This window comes from Equus quagga, chromosome 11 (genome assembly GCF_021613505.1).
Source record: "Equus quagga isolate Etosha38 chromosome 11, UCLA_HA_Equagga_1.0, whole genome shotgun sequence".
NCBI lineage: Eukaryota > Metazoa > Chordata > Mammalia > Perissodactyla > Equidae > Equus > Equus quagga.
Window position 1 is genome coordinate 80,867,313 of NC_060277.1, and position 15,832 is coordinate 80,883,144.

At 53.8% G+C, this 15,832-nt stretch overlaps 1 protein-coding gene across 1 annotated transcript; it reads right to left on the minus strand.

Moving 5' to 3' along the window:
* Positions 1 to 11,486: 11,486 nt before the first annotated feature.
* MRM1 (mitochondrial rRNA methyltransferase 1) lies at positions 11,487 to 15,491 on the minus strand. The gene is made up of 5 exons (XM_046676019.1): positions 14,710 to 15,491; positions 14,417 to 14,510; positions 12,630 to 12,762; positions 12,393 to 12,512; positions 11,487 to 12,181 (listed from the first exon to the last, which is right to left on the minus strand). The coding sequence occupies exons 1-5, from the start codon at positions 15,255 to 15,257 to the stop codon at positions 12,009 to 12,011; spliced, it is 1,068 nt and encodes a 355-aa protein (XP_046531975.1). The 5' UTR covers positions 15,258 to 15,491; the 3' UTR covers positions 11,487 to 12,008.
* Positions 15,492 to 15,832: the final 341 nt, after the last annotated feature.

Below are 15,832 nucleotides of genomic sequence, written 5' to 3' on the forward strand. Positions count from 1 at the left end.
GAATTCAAGCCCCCTAACATCTTTTCCACCCGCCCCCCAAAACCCCAACTCTAACACCCAACAAAGTCAGCAAGATGTCTCACTTCCAAGATGACAAAAGGGCAGCAGGAGTGTGTGGGAGAGGGCAGAGAAGTCTGTGGGCCCTCCAGAGCCCACCTAGCCCTTGGCCCCAGGGAAGAGAACCTATCGGGTTTATCCCAAGTCAAGCCCCTTCCCCAGGCTGGCTATTTCATGGGTAGCAGAGCATCCAGAATTCAACTGCAAGCCAAGACCCCATCCTGCACTGCATGCATGCAAATACACACACACACACACACATACAGAGACAAACAGACATAGGTGCACAGAGACACACCACTGACACCCATGGACACACACACCCACCTCTGCCCAAGCCCTGTAGGAAGATAGGGGTAACCAGACAGGGAAATACTCACTCCCAGAAATTAGTGGCATATCCAGAGTCTTGCCACACTGGAGGGCCACAGTGGGCCAGGGGCTCCGGCAGGCAGCTCCCCCAGCCCTCTGGCCCTCCATGCTGCCTCCCAACCCGGCAGCCCTCTATTTCCCTGGCGAAGCTTTGGTACTGGTTGAGGAACTGAAGGTGGGAGCAGGCAGTAATATTGAGAAGCCTCAAAGTGTATTCGCAACAAATTTGGAGGAAAATCAATGGCCTTTAATGAGATTTGATTTTCCTCCACGATGGGCTGGGCTGGCGGTTATGTGGGGGATCTCTGGGTGCAACGTGCACCAGATGACGTGGGGCACAGGTTGCAGCGCTGGGAGGGACTGGGCAAGCAGGACTGAGGAAGCTCCAGGGCCAGCAGCCGCAAGGACAGGCAGAGACAGAGGACCAACAGAGAAGGTATCAGGCTGCCATGCAGCCCCACTGCCAGGCCCAGAGAGGGCCCCCGGGCAGGCTTGTCTGCCATGGCTGAGGTGGGTTCTGGATCCAGGAGTCTGGGGTCCCAGCCCTCAGAAGGAATGAGGTCCACCCAGGTCAGAGGGGCCGGCCAGGGCCAAGAACGATGGGAAATGGTCACTGGAGGGGAGGCAGGTGCAGCCCACTCAGGGTTATTGGCTTCAGAAGGTGGTGAGGGACAATTATCAGTAGGTTAACTCTGATCACGGCAGTTTACTGAGCACCTGCCAGGCTCTGAGCCCCTGTTGTTGTCATTCTGCAGAAAACCCTGCAAGGGAGGTGATGGCCCCTTGCTCAGAAGAGGAAATGAGGATCAGAGAAGTTAAAGAAATTGCCCAAACCCACCCAGCCGGTGAGTGCCGTAGGCAGCACCTGAACCAAGGTCTGTCAGACTCTTAAGTCTGTTTCCTGCATTCTGCTCACAAGCAGCAACTGGCAGGGGATGAAGGAGCAATATCCTCATCTCTTTTCCCATCTTCCAGCCAGGGCTCCAAGATCCTTGGGCCATCTGGGTCAGAGCCTGGTTTCCCGCTCCAGGATGACAGGAACTCATGAAATCTCCTCCACAGCTTGACCCCAGATCACAAGACTTCCCCAGGCACAGGGGAGGGGGATACTTGTCAGCGCAATCCTGGCCACCCAACCCCACAGGCTGAAGCTTTGAGCTCCCTCCTTCCTTACTGAATCACAGATAGGATCAGAAGCCATCAACCCAACCTTACTATCCTCTGCCTGAAGCCTGTGTGCAACATCCTACCTGAGTGGCCATCTGAGTACTTGCACTCCTCCAGTGACAGGGAGATCACTACCTCCAAAGTACCCCATTTAACTTCTAGAATCCTGTTAGACTGAGCTTCTATCTGCCTCCCTGAACCTCTCATTGGTCCCAATCCTGCCCTCTGGGTCACTGCTCTGCCCTATGAAAGCCCCTCTGTAATTTGAATGCCATGGCCACTGTCCCCTCACCTCACCCCTCACCACCTGGGGGCTTCTATTCTCCTGGCTAAAAACTTCCTCATCCCCTCAACTGTTGCAAATTGTCCTCCCCTGTTCCATCCCACCCACCCAAAGGTGTCAGCAGAATTGGTGACAGCAGAGAGGAATGGTTAAAAGCAACCATTTTGGATGAACTTAGCAATGATTTCTCGGAGTTCATACTAAAAGCACAGCAACAAAAGAAAAAAATAGATAAATGAGACTACATCAAATTTAAAACTATGCATCAGAGGACACAATCAACAGAGTGAAAAGGCAACCTACAGAACAGGAGAAAGTATTTGCAGATCATTACCTGATGAGGGGTTAATATCCAAAATATATAAAGAATCCCCACAACTCAACAACCAAAATAACCCAATTAAAAATTGGGAAAAGGACTTAAACAAACAAATGAAAAGATGCTCAAGATCACTAATCATTAGAGAAATGCAAATCAAACCCACAATGAGATATCACCTTGCACCCATTAGGATGGCTACTATCAAAAAAACAGAAAATAACAAGTGTTGGTGGGGATGTGGAGAAACTGGAACCCTTGTGCACTGCTGGTGGGATTGTAAACTGGTACACTATGGAAAACAGTATGGCGGTTCCTCACAAAATTAAAAATAGAACCACCACATGATCCAGCAATCCCACTTCTAGGCATATATCCAAAAGAATGGAAAACAGGATCTCAAAGAGATATTTGCCCATCTATGTTCATTGCAGGATTATTCACAAGAGCCAAGAGACGGAAGCAACCCAAGTGTCCATCAACAGATGAGTGGATAAACAAAACGTGTTGCATACATACCGTGGAATATTATTCAGCCTTAAAAAGGAAGGAAATCTCGTCACATGCTACATGAAGACATAACCTTGAAGACATTATGCTAAATGAAATAGGCCAGTCATAAAGAGACAAACGCTATTTGATTCTACTTACGTGAGCATCTAAAGTTGTCAAATTCACAGGAATAGAAAATATAATGGTGGCTGTCAGGGACTGGGGGAGAGTAACGGGGAGTTGTTGTTTAATGGGTACAGTTTCAGTTCCATAGGATGGAAGAGAGCTGCAGATCTGTTGCACGACAAGGTGAGTATACTTAACTACCGAACTATACGCTTAAAATGGTTAAGGTGGTAACCAAAAAAGAAGGAAAAAGAAACAATTTTGGAGTCAGACAGAATTGGGTTTGAGGCCCAACTCTGCCGTTTCCTAGCTGCGCAACCTGGGCAAGTTGCCAAATGCCTCTGTGCCTCAGTCTCCCCAACTCTACAACTGGGAAGGATAGATTTGAACTCACAGGGTTGCTGTGAGCCTTATCGCATTGACAAAGCAGGTGAAGGACTTGGGACTTGGTCACCGTTGGTGTGAAATGGCAGGCACACTTGGAGCAGCAGAACCATGTTCTGGAAGTTCCCCTGGTGTGGAAGCTGCTCAGGTCTCTGGGACTGGAGTCGGGGCAGCTGTCAGCCCTGGACTGAGCATCCACTCCCAGCACAGCCCCCACCCCATTCCCCCTCCCACCCATCCCCTGCCCTTCCTTATTCCTCACCTCACTCCAGCCAAGCTGGCCTGGAGCATGCCCCTGCCAGATCTTTGCACTGACTTGAAGTTTCCGCGGTCCAGAATGCTCCCAAATGGCTCTCTCCTTCACTTTCTTCAGGTCTCTGCTTATAGGTCTTTTCCCTGAGGCCTATCCCTAACTGCACTATTTAAAATGGCACCTTCTGCCAACCCCTGCACTTCCATCCCCCTTTCCCTACTCCATTTCTTGCATAAAACACTATATAATTTTACTTACTGATGTTTGCTGACTTGCTCACTGCTGCATCTCCAGCTGGCACATAGTAGGTGTTCAATAAATACTTGCTAAATGACAGCGTGAGTTAAGCCTTGGCCTTCTGTCCTCAGAGACCCTCTGCCCCACCCTCTACTTGCTTCCTAGTGGCGGGGTCTGCAACTTTAAGGACTCCCACTCCCGGGTCTTGTCAGAGGGGGGGGGCGCCCCCCCCCCCCCCCGCTTCCCCTACGGCCTCAGGCTCCCGAACTGCCACTCCATCCAGCCTGGGCACCAATCCTGTCCATCAATACCCCCCTCCAGCAGCCACACTTGGACGCTCACCCCAATCAATAACCAGCGGCTGCCATCGATCAGCCCCCAGGGTATCAGGAGTCACGGGAGAGGCAAGGAGAGGGACAGACAGGGTGTGGAGACACAGCCCCAGAAAGGGAGCAGCAACAGGGAGGCAGACAGGACGGAGATCATCAGAAAACAGAGGCAGAGCTGAGAGGGAGAGGAGGTGGCAGACCCCAAGCTACGAAGGGCAGAGAGGCAGACACAGAGGGAGGCCCCCAAGAAGGAGAGAAGGAAGAGGCAGGCAAGGAAGAGTTTCTGAAGGCCAACCCGTGCCAAGGGCGTCTTCTCTCAAGCCCCAGCATAATTCTGGGAGAAAGTGGTTATTGGTGCCATCTTACAGGGAGGTAACAAAGCTGAGAGCTTAAGAAACTGGACCAAGGCCTCAGCCTTTAAATTTGGGAGCAGAATCAGGATTTAAACTAAAGGCTGTGTGTCTCTGGGACTCAAAGTCCTTTGCTGCATCCCACAGTAGCCCTGAGCTATCACTTCTGACCTCCCAGCCTGGGTGGGGAGCAGGGGGAGGGACCTCCCACCCCCCCTTCACTGGGATGCCCCACTTGGAGCTTGTCAAGATGGTTCAGGAGTGGGGGAGTGGGGAGACGGGTGGGGATATTCCACAGCGCGTGGGGGGGGAGCGGTTGGTGTGATGGGGGTCGGGGGCAGGGTGGCTGTGTGCAGATTTGGCCTTTCCTCCTCGGCAGCAGGCCTCCTGGCTGATGCTTGGGCTGGAAGTTCTCTCCTTCCAACCCCAGCTCCCTCCCCTCCTTCCCAAACCCACAGAATGACCTTGGGCAAGTTACTCAACCCCTCTGAGACTCAGTTTCCTATCTCTAAACCAAAGGTAGTAACAGTGCTTACCCCAAAGCATCATAAGAATTAAATGAGACAAGGCGTGTAAAACCATTAGCACATGGTAAGTACATGATAAATGTTAGTGCCGTCATCATCCTCACCACCCTGCTCCAAGCACACAGCTTCCAGGTCCCATGCCCACCGCATGAGGCTGTGGTAAGTATGTGTGTGGGTCTTAGGGCTCTGATTTAAACAAGATCAGCACCCTGCAGTGCCTGATCCACGGCTCCAGGTATGGGAGGGGCATCTGTGCAGGTCTGGATGCAGATGGGTCTCAGCAGGGCTGAGAGGTCTACACAGCACCCCCTCAGCCCTCGATTAACTCCTTTGTTTTAGACAATCAAGAGCAGCTGTGGCTGGGGGATCATTTGCGTCTTGCCTCCTCTGAAAGTGGAAGGTCAGGGCCAGCAGGAAATGTGCTGAGAGATTTGCCCCCGCAACCCACTATAGGGAAGAGGGAGAGGCAGTTAGTCTGCAACCTCAGGACCCATCACTTGTTCATTCATCCTTTTTAAACACCCAGGAGGTGCCTGGCGCTGTGCTGGGACCTGGGAATATAAAACGAGCCCAGCTCACTCCTGCCCTGATGGTCTAAAGCAGGATGGGGGTTCCTGGAGAGTGGGAGGGGCTTCCATGCCTGCAGAGGCCTGTGAGGGCCAAGAGGCAGTTGTAGGGGGGCGGGGGAGGCCCGTAAGACTACTTGCAAGAAGAGACCAAGCCCCCCCTCTTACTTCCTCCCTCATTTGCTGACTTCTGTCTTGATTTCTTCTTCCTAAAGGAAACTGTTCAGCCCATTGACATTTTTTTGAGGTTGAAGATAAACCATGAAAGGTGCCACTTTTCTTGGAGTCTCCCTTCTGACACCCACAAACCTCAGCAAAAAAGCCGGGAGCCCGAGGGGGAGGGGGCTCAGAGGTGGAAGGAGAAAGCAGACGGGGCCAAGTTCAGCCCCTCCTCCCTGGCCCACCGCAGCTGGTGAAGGGTGTCCTCTGAAATGGAGTATTGTGACAGAGGGCACTGCGGGGGCGAAGGACAGGCATTTCCATAAGAATCTTTCTGGGGGTGGAGTGGAGGGGAACCTTGTTTAGAAGCAGCCTTCGTGGAGTGAGGTATAAATCTCTTGGTCCTCATTCAGTGACTGGCCCCACTCCTTTTCCCAGTCTGGGCAAGAAACTGGGACAATTAACTAGGACAGAGCTCACGCCCTTTCCTGCTTCTCTGAACGTGCTCATGGTTCTCGGGGCTCTGGCCCTGCTCCCCTACCCATCCACCCACCCCTGTCAGCTAAACAAGGTCCTGTGAGTTAAAAAGATAATTCAGAGAGCAGATGTGCCTGTGAAATAATAACAATGGCTGCCACGATGGACTTTACAACTTACCGGGCACCGTGCTACCCTGCTGAGGTATGGGATCCCCATTTTACAGAAGAGGCAACCGAATGCCCTAGGGGATAAGCGGCTTGCCTTAAGTCATCCAGCTAGGAAGACGTGGGTCAGGATTAGAACGCCAGACCATGCTGTTCATGCCGTCATGGGAGATTCAAAAGGAAGAGGTGGCCAGGTTGGGATGGAGTGAGGATGAGGGGACTAGCACCTATGGATGAGGTTGATGGGGAGGGTAAAGGGGCAGCCCCAGGTGCTATGCCCCCTGAGCAGGCCTCCAGGACACTGGGGGGAGGGGACAGTGAGAACCTCCTGGCCAGTGGCCACCTCTCTGCACATAAAACCCTGTGTGCGTCTGAGCAGACCTAGGAGTGGGGAGCCTTGAGCTCTGGGCTGGGTAGGAGGCAATTAGAACTTTCTGGAGCACCTCCCCCAGCAGGATGAGCTGAAGACCACCAGGGAGGTGTTAATGAAACAGGGAAGCTGTGAACAGACCCAGGAGTGATTCCAATCTGACACCTCCACCCTAGCCCCAACCAGTAATGAGCTGGGACCTGCCCTTCTCCCAAGAGAGGGGGTGGGGGAGAAGGGGAAGTCCTTGGGCATCTGTGTAGCTTCAGATGCCTCCTTTCATTATTATTATTATTTTCACTGCAATAAGCAGCTCACATTTATTGAGCACCTACTGTGTCCCAGGAACTGTGCTAAGTCCTTTTCAGACATCCAATCACTAATCCTCACAACCATCTATATGGTGGGTCCTATTCTTATGTCCATTTCACAGATGAAGAAACTGAGGCTCAATCAGGTTAAGTGACTGGCCTGAAGTAGAGCCAACATTTGGATCTGGGTCTGACTCAGACTCAGAAGTCTGTGTTCTTTATGCTTGTGCTACTGTGCCTCTGACATGGACACACCAAGGTCCTCAGCAGGAAGGTGGGTGGGGTGGAACCATTCCCATCAGGGGACAGATTGGAGAGGCCAACCCTTGGGGCACTTGGGGTCGGCCCACAGTTCTGCAAAGGGAGGCGTGTGTGTGTGTGTGTGTGTGTGTGTGTGTGTGTGTGGCCCTGGGGCTGGAGCTGGAGCGGTGAATAAAGGCAGCATGCCCATGGTGTCCTAGAAGTTCCAGAACTGGGAAGAAAGGAGCAGGATGCCAGCCCCACCACCAAACCTCGTAGTCTCATTGTGCCCTGAGTCTCCTTTCTACATGGGTGCAGAGAGCTGGGCCAGGGGGCTCCAAGGAGGGACCTCCAGCTCTGAGGAAGGGGACGGGGAGGGGTGTTGGCTGGGGAGGACTGAAGTAGTGGGGGGTGGGTACTAGAAAGCCCCCTGCCTCCTGGTCAGGGAGGGAGGGGCTGAGCAGCTCTGCGAGTGGAGTCCCATGTTTGTAAACATCATTAATCAGGGATTAGCAGATGGGCATGCTAATTGCACCTGTGGAAGTCCAAGACCTCAAGGTTGATTACATTTACAAACTGTGGGGCTCCCTGGGGTGCCTGGCCCCACAGGAGTGGAGAGGAGGGTCTAATTTGAGACCCCAGCCGGAGGGAAGAAGCTGGCAAATTAGCCTCCTGCCGAAAAAAAAAAAGATTCCAATCCTGGAGGGGTGTAGGGTGCTGGCCACAATTCTGCCACTCTGGGAATACCCACCTTCTGAGACCCTTCCTCTCCCGGCTGGGGAGCCCTGAAAAGAATCCTACAAATGTCATTTCAGCCCTCTCCCCTCCCCAAATCCCTCTGCTGTTCTCAGGGGTAAATCACTGCAGCTGAAAGGGGCCCTAGAGCCTAGGGGAAACTGAGGCCAGGCTGGCAGGAGAGCAGAGCCCAATGCCCTGACCTCTAGGTCTGCCCTCAGGTGCTGCAAGACCAGCTGCCGCCCTCCTCCAGGCCGGCGGCTCAGGGCTTTACCTGCATGCTCTCATTTAACCTGCCCCGCGATCCTCTGAAGTGAACACTACTGTTAGCCCCGCTTTACCGCTGAGGAAAACTAAGGCCTGGAAAGGTAAGGGACACGTCCACATGGACACCACCAGCAAGGCAGAGGCGGAAGTCGAAGCAGACACTGCTCAACAGCCAGGGTCGTGTTCTTAACCACCACTGTTGTCTCCTCTGGCTTCATCCCAACACTGTCCCTGCAGGGGGATGGACACCCACGCGGCCCCGCTTCAGGCCCAGGGCTCCCCCAGCTGCTGTGTATTTAACCACACTTGCTGAGCAGCCTGTCAGACCCCAGAGGCCACTCCAAGAACCAGACCTTGTCCTTGGACTTAGGGTCTTGGTGCTTTCTCTTTTGTCCTGGGAATGCCTGGTTTGCATGACATAACTACGTACCCATGGGTGCATGGCAGGTAATTACGGCCTCAATGCCCTTTGGTTCAAGTGAATCTGTCCTCCTAGAGGTTGGCCAGCCGGCTGCCCAGGGGGTGAGGCAGGGGAGCCCCTTGTGCCTGGCTGTTAGCCCAGGACAGTGGCCCATTCTGGATGGCCCAGACCACAGGGACCCAGAAAGCTGAACAGCACACCCAATGCAGGCTAGATAGGGTTCCAGACACCACAGAGGAGTCCATGGACAGGAGGAGTGCTCTGGACCCCGAGCACCCTCAGCCCAAACTTCTAGGTTCCATGCTGGACTTGGTCCTCGAAAACAGAGCTTGATTCTATACTCCCACATGGAGGGAACACCAGGACACCTGAGTTCATTTTCATCAAGTCTTTTAGTCTGGGTTCCCAGAGAAATAGAACCAATAGGAGATATAAATACGTACATATACACACATACTTACCTACTTACTTACTATAGAGAATTGTTTCATGCGATTCTGGAGGCTGGCATGTTCCCAGTTCTGCAGGGTGAGTCTGCAAGCTGCAGACCCCGGAGAGCCACTGATGTGGTTCCCACTTACAGGCCTGCAGGCTGGAGACTCAGCAACGGCCAGTGCTCAATTCCAAAAGGTGGGAAGAAATCTCTTACTCAGGGGAGGGTCAGACTTTTTGTTCTATTCAGGCCTTCAACTGACTAAATGAGGCCCATTTACATTAGGGAGGGCAATCCTCTTTACACAGTCTACCAGTTTAAATGTTAATCTCACCCCAAAAGACCCAAAACACAGACAGACTCAGAATGTTTGACCAAACACCCTGCCGCTCCGTGGCCCAGTCAAGCTGAAACATAAACTGAACCATCACATCCAGGTTTGTGTTCTAGTCCTGCGGTGCACAGTCCTTTGATTTACAGAGCACTTTTCACCGATACACCCTCATTTTATTTTTACAACTTCCCTGTTGGGAGAGCAGGTAGCTAGAGCACGTGGTGATGGCACTGTCTGCATTTTACGGATGAGGACACTGAGAAGCCATCCAGGTAAGAAGCCATAGAGGCTGGGGTGGAACCAGCATCTTCTGGAGAACCTTAGGGACAGATGAAAGGTCACCTGGCCCAAACTTTCAGGGCTGTGCTCAAAAGCTCGGGTGTGAATGACTTGGAAGCATTTTCTTGGACACAAGCGGGTGGCTCAAGGACCAGTGATCCTAGAACCAGGCTGCAGACTGGCCTCAATTGGGGAGCTCTAAGAAAAGCTCGGACCTGGCTCCTTCCCCAGAGATTTGGATTTAAGAAGTCTGGTGCCTCTGAGCGCCTGGAATATTAAAAGCTATCCCCTGCCCCGACCCCATGAGTCTAAGGTGCAGCCAAGGTGACAGACCACACTGGGCTCTAGCCCAAGAGCATAGCAGGGATGGGGGAGGCAGCGCAGCATGCCCAAGGTTGACACGTGCCAGCTGAGGTCACAGCCTGTGTGCCAGTCAGGGACAGAGAGCTCAAGGGGGAACAATGGGGTGGTGATCAGTAGAGTTTATGAAGGGGTTTCTTCCTCTTTCTTAAGAAAAACTTTGACTTTAAAGCAACCTTAGGCCCTTTTTATTTATTTATTTATTTTTTTAAATGAGGAAGATTAGCCCTGAGCTAACTACTGCCAACCCTCCTCTTTTTGCTGAGGAAGACTGGCCCTGAGCTAAGATCCATGCCCATCTTCCTCTACTTTATACATGGGACACCTACCACAGCATGGCTTTTGCCAAGTGGTGCCATGTCCACAACCAGGGATCTGAACAGGGCAATCCCAGGCCGCTGGGAAGTGGAACGTTCGAACTTAACTGCTGCATCACCGGGCCGGCCCCAGGCCCTTTTTAAACAAATTTAAATGTCTTTCTAAATTGGCATCACCATTATTAGTCCAAGATCAATCCATTCCACAGACAAAAAGCGGTCCTACTTATTGAGCACCTGTGACGTGGGAGGTACTGAGTTCCTATTGTCCTGTCTCCTCCCAGCAACCCAGGAAGGTAGGATGATCCCCTTCACTGAGGAAGGGACTGAGGCTCAGGCTGGCGAGGAACTTGCCCAGGGTCACACAGCAGTCAGGATTTGAACTTACAGCTGCTATCCTACAGCTCCATGCTCCAGAGCAGTGGTTCTCAACTAGGGGCAATTCTCTCCCCTAGGGGACGTTTAGCAATGTCTGGAGACATTTATGGTTGTCACAACTTGGGGTAGGGGGGAGGTGCTGCCACTGGCATCTGGTGGGTAGACGGCCAGGGATGCTGCTAAACATCCTACAATGCACAAGACAGTCCCTCAGAACAAAGAGTTCTCCAACCCAGAACGTCAACAGCGCCGAGACTGGGAAACCCCACTCCAGCTCTCAGCCTGCACTGCACATCGGACCCACCTAGGGGGCTGTAAAAACCTTGATGCCCAGGCTGCAGCCTGACCAATTACATCAGACTCTCTGGGAGTGGGTCCAGTGTCAGTTGCCTTTTAAAGTTTGCCAGGTGGTTCCCATATGCACCAAGACTGTTCTAAACCATTTACACTAGTGGCTTCTGCTCCATCTGCGGGGCCCTCGGGGAGGAGGACCAAAGCTGTTGGGTTACAATAAACGGCAGCCCTGTCCTCACTCCCTCCCAGATTCAAAGGCCAGGGCTCTGGTTCATCGGCTGCTTCCACGGAGCTGGATTGACTGGTGACCCACCGGTGGGGGGACTGGAGAGCCAGTGCTGGGGGAGTGTCTGCTAATCTTTCCCTTCCCTCTGCTGGGGCCACAGCCAGGAATCTCCCCAGGTGGCTGCCAGAGCTTCAAAGCGACTGTGGACCAAAGAGCGAGGCTGCCACCTAATGGAGGAATTGGACAGAATGGCCCATGGTTGAGTGCCTGCTGGATACCAAGCCATGTTTTATTTGATCCTCACAACAGCCCTCTGAGGGAAGTGTGGACAAGGGCCCTGAGGCACAGAGATGAAGTCTGCAGTGGGGCACAGCTTGAATCTGGATTTGCACCTGTGTGGCCCATAAGGGGGTCCCGGGCCTCCCTCTACATTCTCACACTGGTTCAAGAGGAACAGGAACAAGAGAATTCAAAAGGAACAGACTGGGCTGCCCGATTTCCTTCTGAGTCTATCCTTCCCCTTGACTTCCAGGCAGCACCTGGGGAGAAAGACCCTCGGTCCCAGCACAGCCTAGAAATGAATGAGCTGCCCTCTCCAGTGCAAGTCCAAAACCAAAACAGGAAACAGAACTCCCCGGGGTCTCCACTACAAAACTCCCTGCCCCCAAGACAGTGGTTAGCCAACAGGGGTCCAGGTGCATGCTCAGGCGGGAGACCTCGGCACACTCGAGCATGTGGCTATGTGTGCCCTCCAGCACACACACACCTCACACAGTCCAAGTCAGCCTCCATCGTGCCTCTCTTTTTCTGACCCTGAGGACAGTCCTGGCTGCTGAGCCACTCTGGGCCCTTCAGACATGGCTGGGGGTTCTTGAGGGTCTTGGAGAAGTTTCCCTCTCTTCTGCTCTGCAGGGAAAGCCTTCCTCTGACTGCAGATGGAGTGAAGAAGAATTCCTGCACAGACAGACAGAAGGACAAGGAGAAGAGAGAGGATGGGGAAGAGGAAGGACCATGTGCCAGACACTCCCTCATTTCATCCTCAAAAGGATGTATTTTTTTCATTTGGCCCATGAAGCAATTAAGACAGAAAGACTGAGAAACTTGTTAGCAGGAAACAGCCGCACGTGTGATCAGAGGGAGAGCAGGAAGGGGAGAGTAGACTCACCTGTAGCCACGGAGACATTCAAAGACTCGAGCCCAGGAGGCAGCTGCCGGCCGGGCAAGATGGTAAGGAGAACCTGGCAGGAGGCCTGCACCTCCTGGGACAGACCAGAGCCCTCGTTCCCTGCGGGGCACAGGGGCAGATGGTTAGGGATGCCTAGCGAGGCGTGCAGGCACTGCAGACATGCAGGCACTCCGGAAATGCATGTCTGAGCATGGAAAAGCAGGGCCATCTACCTACCCAGCACTAGGAGAGTAGGCTGGTCCCAGACGAACTCCAAGCAACTAGTGATAGGCATCTCAGAGGACAGGGAAGTCTCAGGCCCTGGGCAGCCCACTGTGCCAGCCACGAGCCAGCCCTGCCGGGCTTTGACCTGAAAGTGGGAAGAAAAAATCACATGCTAGCTTACAAAACCCTCGTCAGAGCCCCAGCCGAGGAGGAGTCCAGCCCCGCCAGTGTGTATTTATTCCCTCGCTGATCCAGTCAACTCGGTCAATAAGCACCTGGAATGGGCAGGCTCTGTTCCAGGCACTGGGGAAAGGGAGTGAGCAAAACAGGCCAAAATCCCAGCCTCGAGGAAGGGTGGTCGGGGAAGGCCTCACTGAAGTGACCTGAAGGACCTAAGGGAGTATCATGTAGACATCTGGGGGAAGAATATTCTAGGCAGAGATCAGTAAGTGCAAAAGCCGACAGGCAGGTGCTTACCAGGTATGTGTGAGGAACAGCGGAGCAGCAAAGTGGCAGTGGGAAGGCAGCCACAGAGACTGGAGAGGGAACAAGGGAAGACTTAAGGTGGGACCTCAAAGGCCACTGGAAGGACTTTAGTTTTTACTCTGAGTGAGATGCAAAGGCTTTGAAAGGTTTTGAGCAGAGAAATGAAATAGTCTGACATGTTTCAACAGAATCACTCTGCCTGCTGTGTTGAGAGCTGATGGCAGAAGCAAGGAAACCAGTTAGGAGGCTTCTGCAACAATCCAGGCAAGAGAGGATGGGGGCTTGGACCAGAACGGTAGCAGTGGACATGATGACAAACGATGAAAATATGGAAATAACTTCAAGGTAAAACCAGAAAGATTTGCTGATGGGTGGGACATGCGGTCATGAGAACAGGAAGAATCAAGGATGATGCCACGGTTTTTGCCCTAAACTGAAGCGACAGAGTCGCTATCGATCAAGCTGGGTAAGTCTGCAGAAGGGACAGATCCTTGGCTTCAGAAATGTTAGATTTGAAACACCCCTTAGACAGCAAAAAAGAGCTGGTGAGTAGGTGACTAGATATGTGAATCTGGGATTTAGGAGCAAGATCCAGGCTGGAATATACGTTTTGGAGGCATTCACATATAGACGGCATTTAATGCCGTGAGACTGGATGAGACCAACAGGAAATGAATACATAGAGAAGAGAGATCCAAAGACTGAGACTGGGAGGCCTGGGGGATGGTCAGGGGAGCTGCCAAATGCAGGACAATACTGCCCCCTGGCGTTCAGCAGGGGAAGCACAGCCGAAGACAAGCACGGACCAGGAAAGGACTTGCTTTCCTTAGGTTTGCCCCTTCCTAAGCATCCAAGTTTTTTGTTGTTGTTGTTGGTGGTGGTGGTGGTGGTGGTGATGGTTTGGTTTGGTTTGGTTTTTTGTACAAGGGAAAAGGAGAAAGGCATAGACTAGTCCTTGTTCAAAGAGCCTTTCTGGAGGAAACCTACTGGAGGAACCCAGGACTCCTGGCCCCCAGCTCCTCACAGCTGAACAACATTTACTGAAGACCTATTTAGCAGGGACTAAGGTAGACCTGGGGAAGGACTGCAGTAAAGGGAATGATGCTAGGAAGTCCCTAACTTCAGATTCTGCTGTACTTGTGGTTTTATAAACTGCGAGCTCCTTCCTTTCTCAAAGGGATTTAGAAGGACGTAGGGAGCGTTGCCAACACGACCCCTTCTCCCATCAGCTGCTAGCTGGGTGCCCTTGGAGAGGCTGAGCTTGGCTCATTTCTGCTCCTTTACCCTCTCCCCGCCCCCAACCCCACCATTACCTGTAAAAACCCGGCCAGGTCATCAGTGGAAAACACGTCCATCACCTCCACAGCCCCGGCGCTGGCCTTGCTGACCACTGGAGTGAGCGGGCAGCTGCAAATTTCCCCATACCCCACATAAGGCCGGGTAATCTCAAGGCCGATGCCCTGCCCTCCCCCAGCCCCCAAGGGTTAGGGGTGAGAATTCTGGTGATGGGGAGACCTGGCTGAGAGATCACTCAAGGGTCAAGGTGCTTAGAAACTCGGCTACGCCTCCAAATTGGGGGCACATGGGGAATAAGGGACGTCCGTGCCTGTTTCTCCGGCTGGTGATGACTTTATCCACTCCGAGGAAGTAAGCAGAGCGCAGCACCGCCCCAAGATTCCGGGGATCCTGGAGCCCCTCGAGGATGAGCCACAACTGCTGGGGGTCGTCGCCCAGCCTCGCCTCACGGTTCTCAGTCCAGGGCAGGGGCCGCAGCGGACTCACCTCCATGCAGACGCCCTGGTGGACCTGGTAGTGGCACAGGGCGTCCAGCTGCTTCCGTCTAGGCCGAAGAACTGGGATGTCCCGCGCCTCGGCCGCCCGGAGCAGCTCGGCCCGCTCCCCCTGCAGCCCGGATCTGCCGGCCTGGAGCAGGAGCCGGGCCACGCGGCGGCGGGCGGCCTGCAGAGCCAGGAGACAAGGGGACAGGCCAAACAGAAGCTCCAGTCCCGTCTCGGACCGCAGGGTCGGCGCCAGGTCATCCAGTCGCAGGCGGCTTAGCTCCTCCCCGCCAGGCCGCACCCCACGCCGCGCCGCTCCGGAGAAATGACGCGTGAGGAGGCGACCGGAGCAACGCCAGGTCCAGAGCAGCGCCATGGTCAATGCCCCCTGCTGCGTCCTCAGGAGCGGGCACTCCGCTGGGGCCCGTCCGCAGGTCCCCAACACGGGTGAAGGGGACCCGACCGCTGCCCCTACCCCGTCCCCTCAGGCAGAGGAACAAACGGCCCGAACTCCCCGCTCGAAGATTGCCTAGAACCGGGTAGCAGAACCATGACCTACCCGTGCCCGGCCCCCACGTGGGCTGCCCCACTTCCGGGTTCGGGCGGCCCCGCCCCGCCCCCCGCCGGCGACATAATGTGCATGCGCGGCCGCTAGGCTATCCCTACAGCGCCGCCTGCAGGGCTGGCTGAGCAATGACCTCGGTGTCGCGGCCAGCGGGAGGCGGTCCTCGCAGCTGAGCGACCCTACTATGGGCTTCATTCTGCGCTCTTCCAGGTACCAGAACGCTGGAGGACCGCATTCACCAGACACCAGCAAAGGATATTTTAACGCGAGGTGTTCGACCAGGCCAGTCATGTTTCCCTCCCCACATCCAGTCCACGACCAGGTGCTGGTGATTTTCCTCAGAAGCTTCTGCATCCAGCCCCTTCTCTGCACCTTGTCAAACCCTC

Coding starts and splice junctions, on each gene's coding strand:
- MRM1 (XM_046676019.1), bottom strand. CDS start 15,257: ATGGCGCTGCTCTGGACCTGGCGTTGCTCCGGTCGCCTCCTCACGCGT. Junction 14,511..14,709: donor ATCACCAGCCGGAGAAACAG/GCACGGACGTCC, acceptor GGAAATTTGCAG/CTGCCCGCTCACTCCAGTGG. Junction 12,513..12,629: donor GCCTACTCTCCTAGTGCTGG/GTAGGTAGATGG, acceptor TGTGCCCCGCAG/GGAACGAGGGCTCTGGTCTG.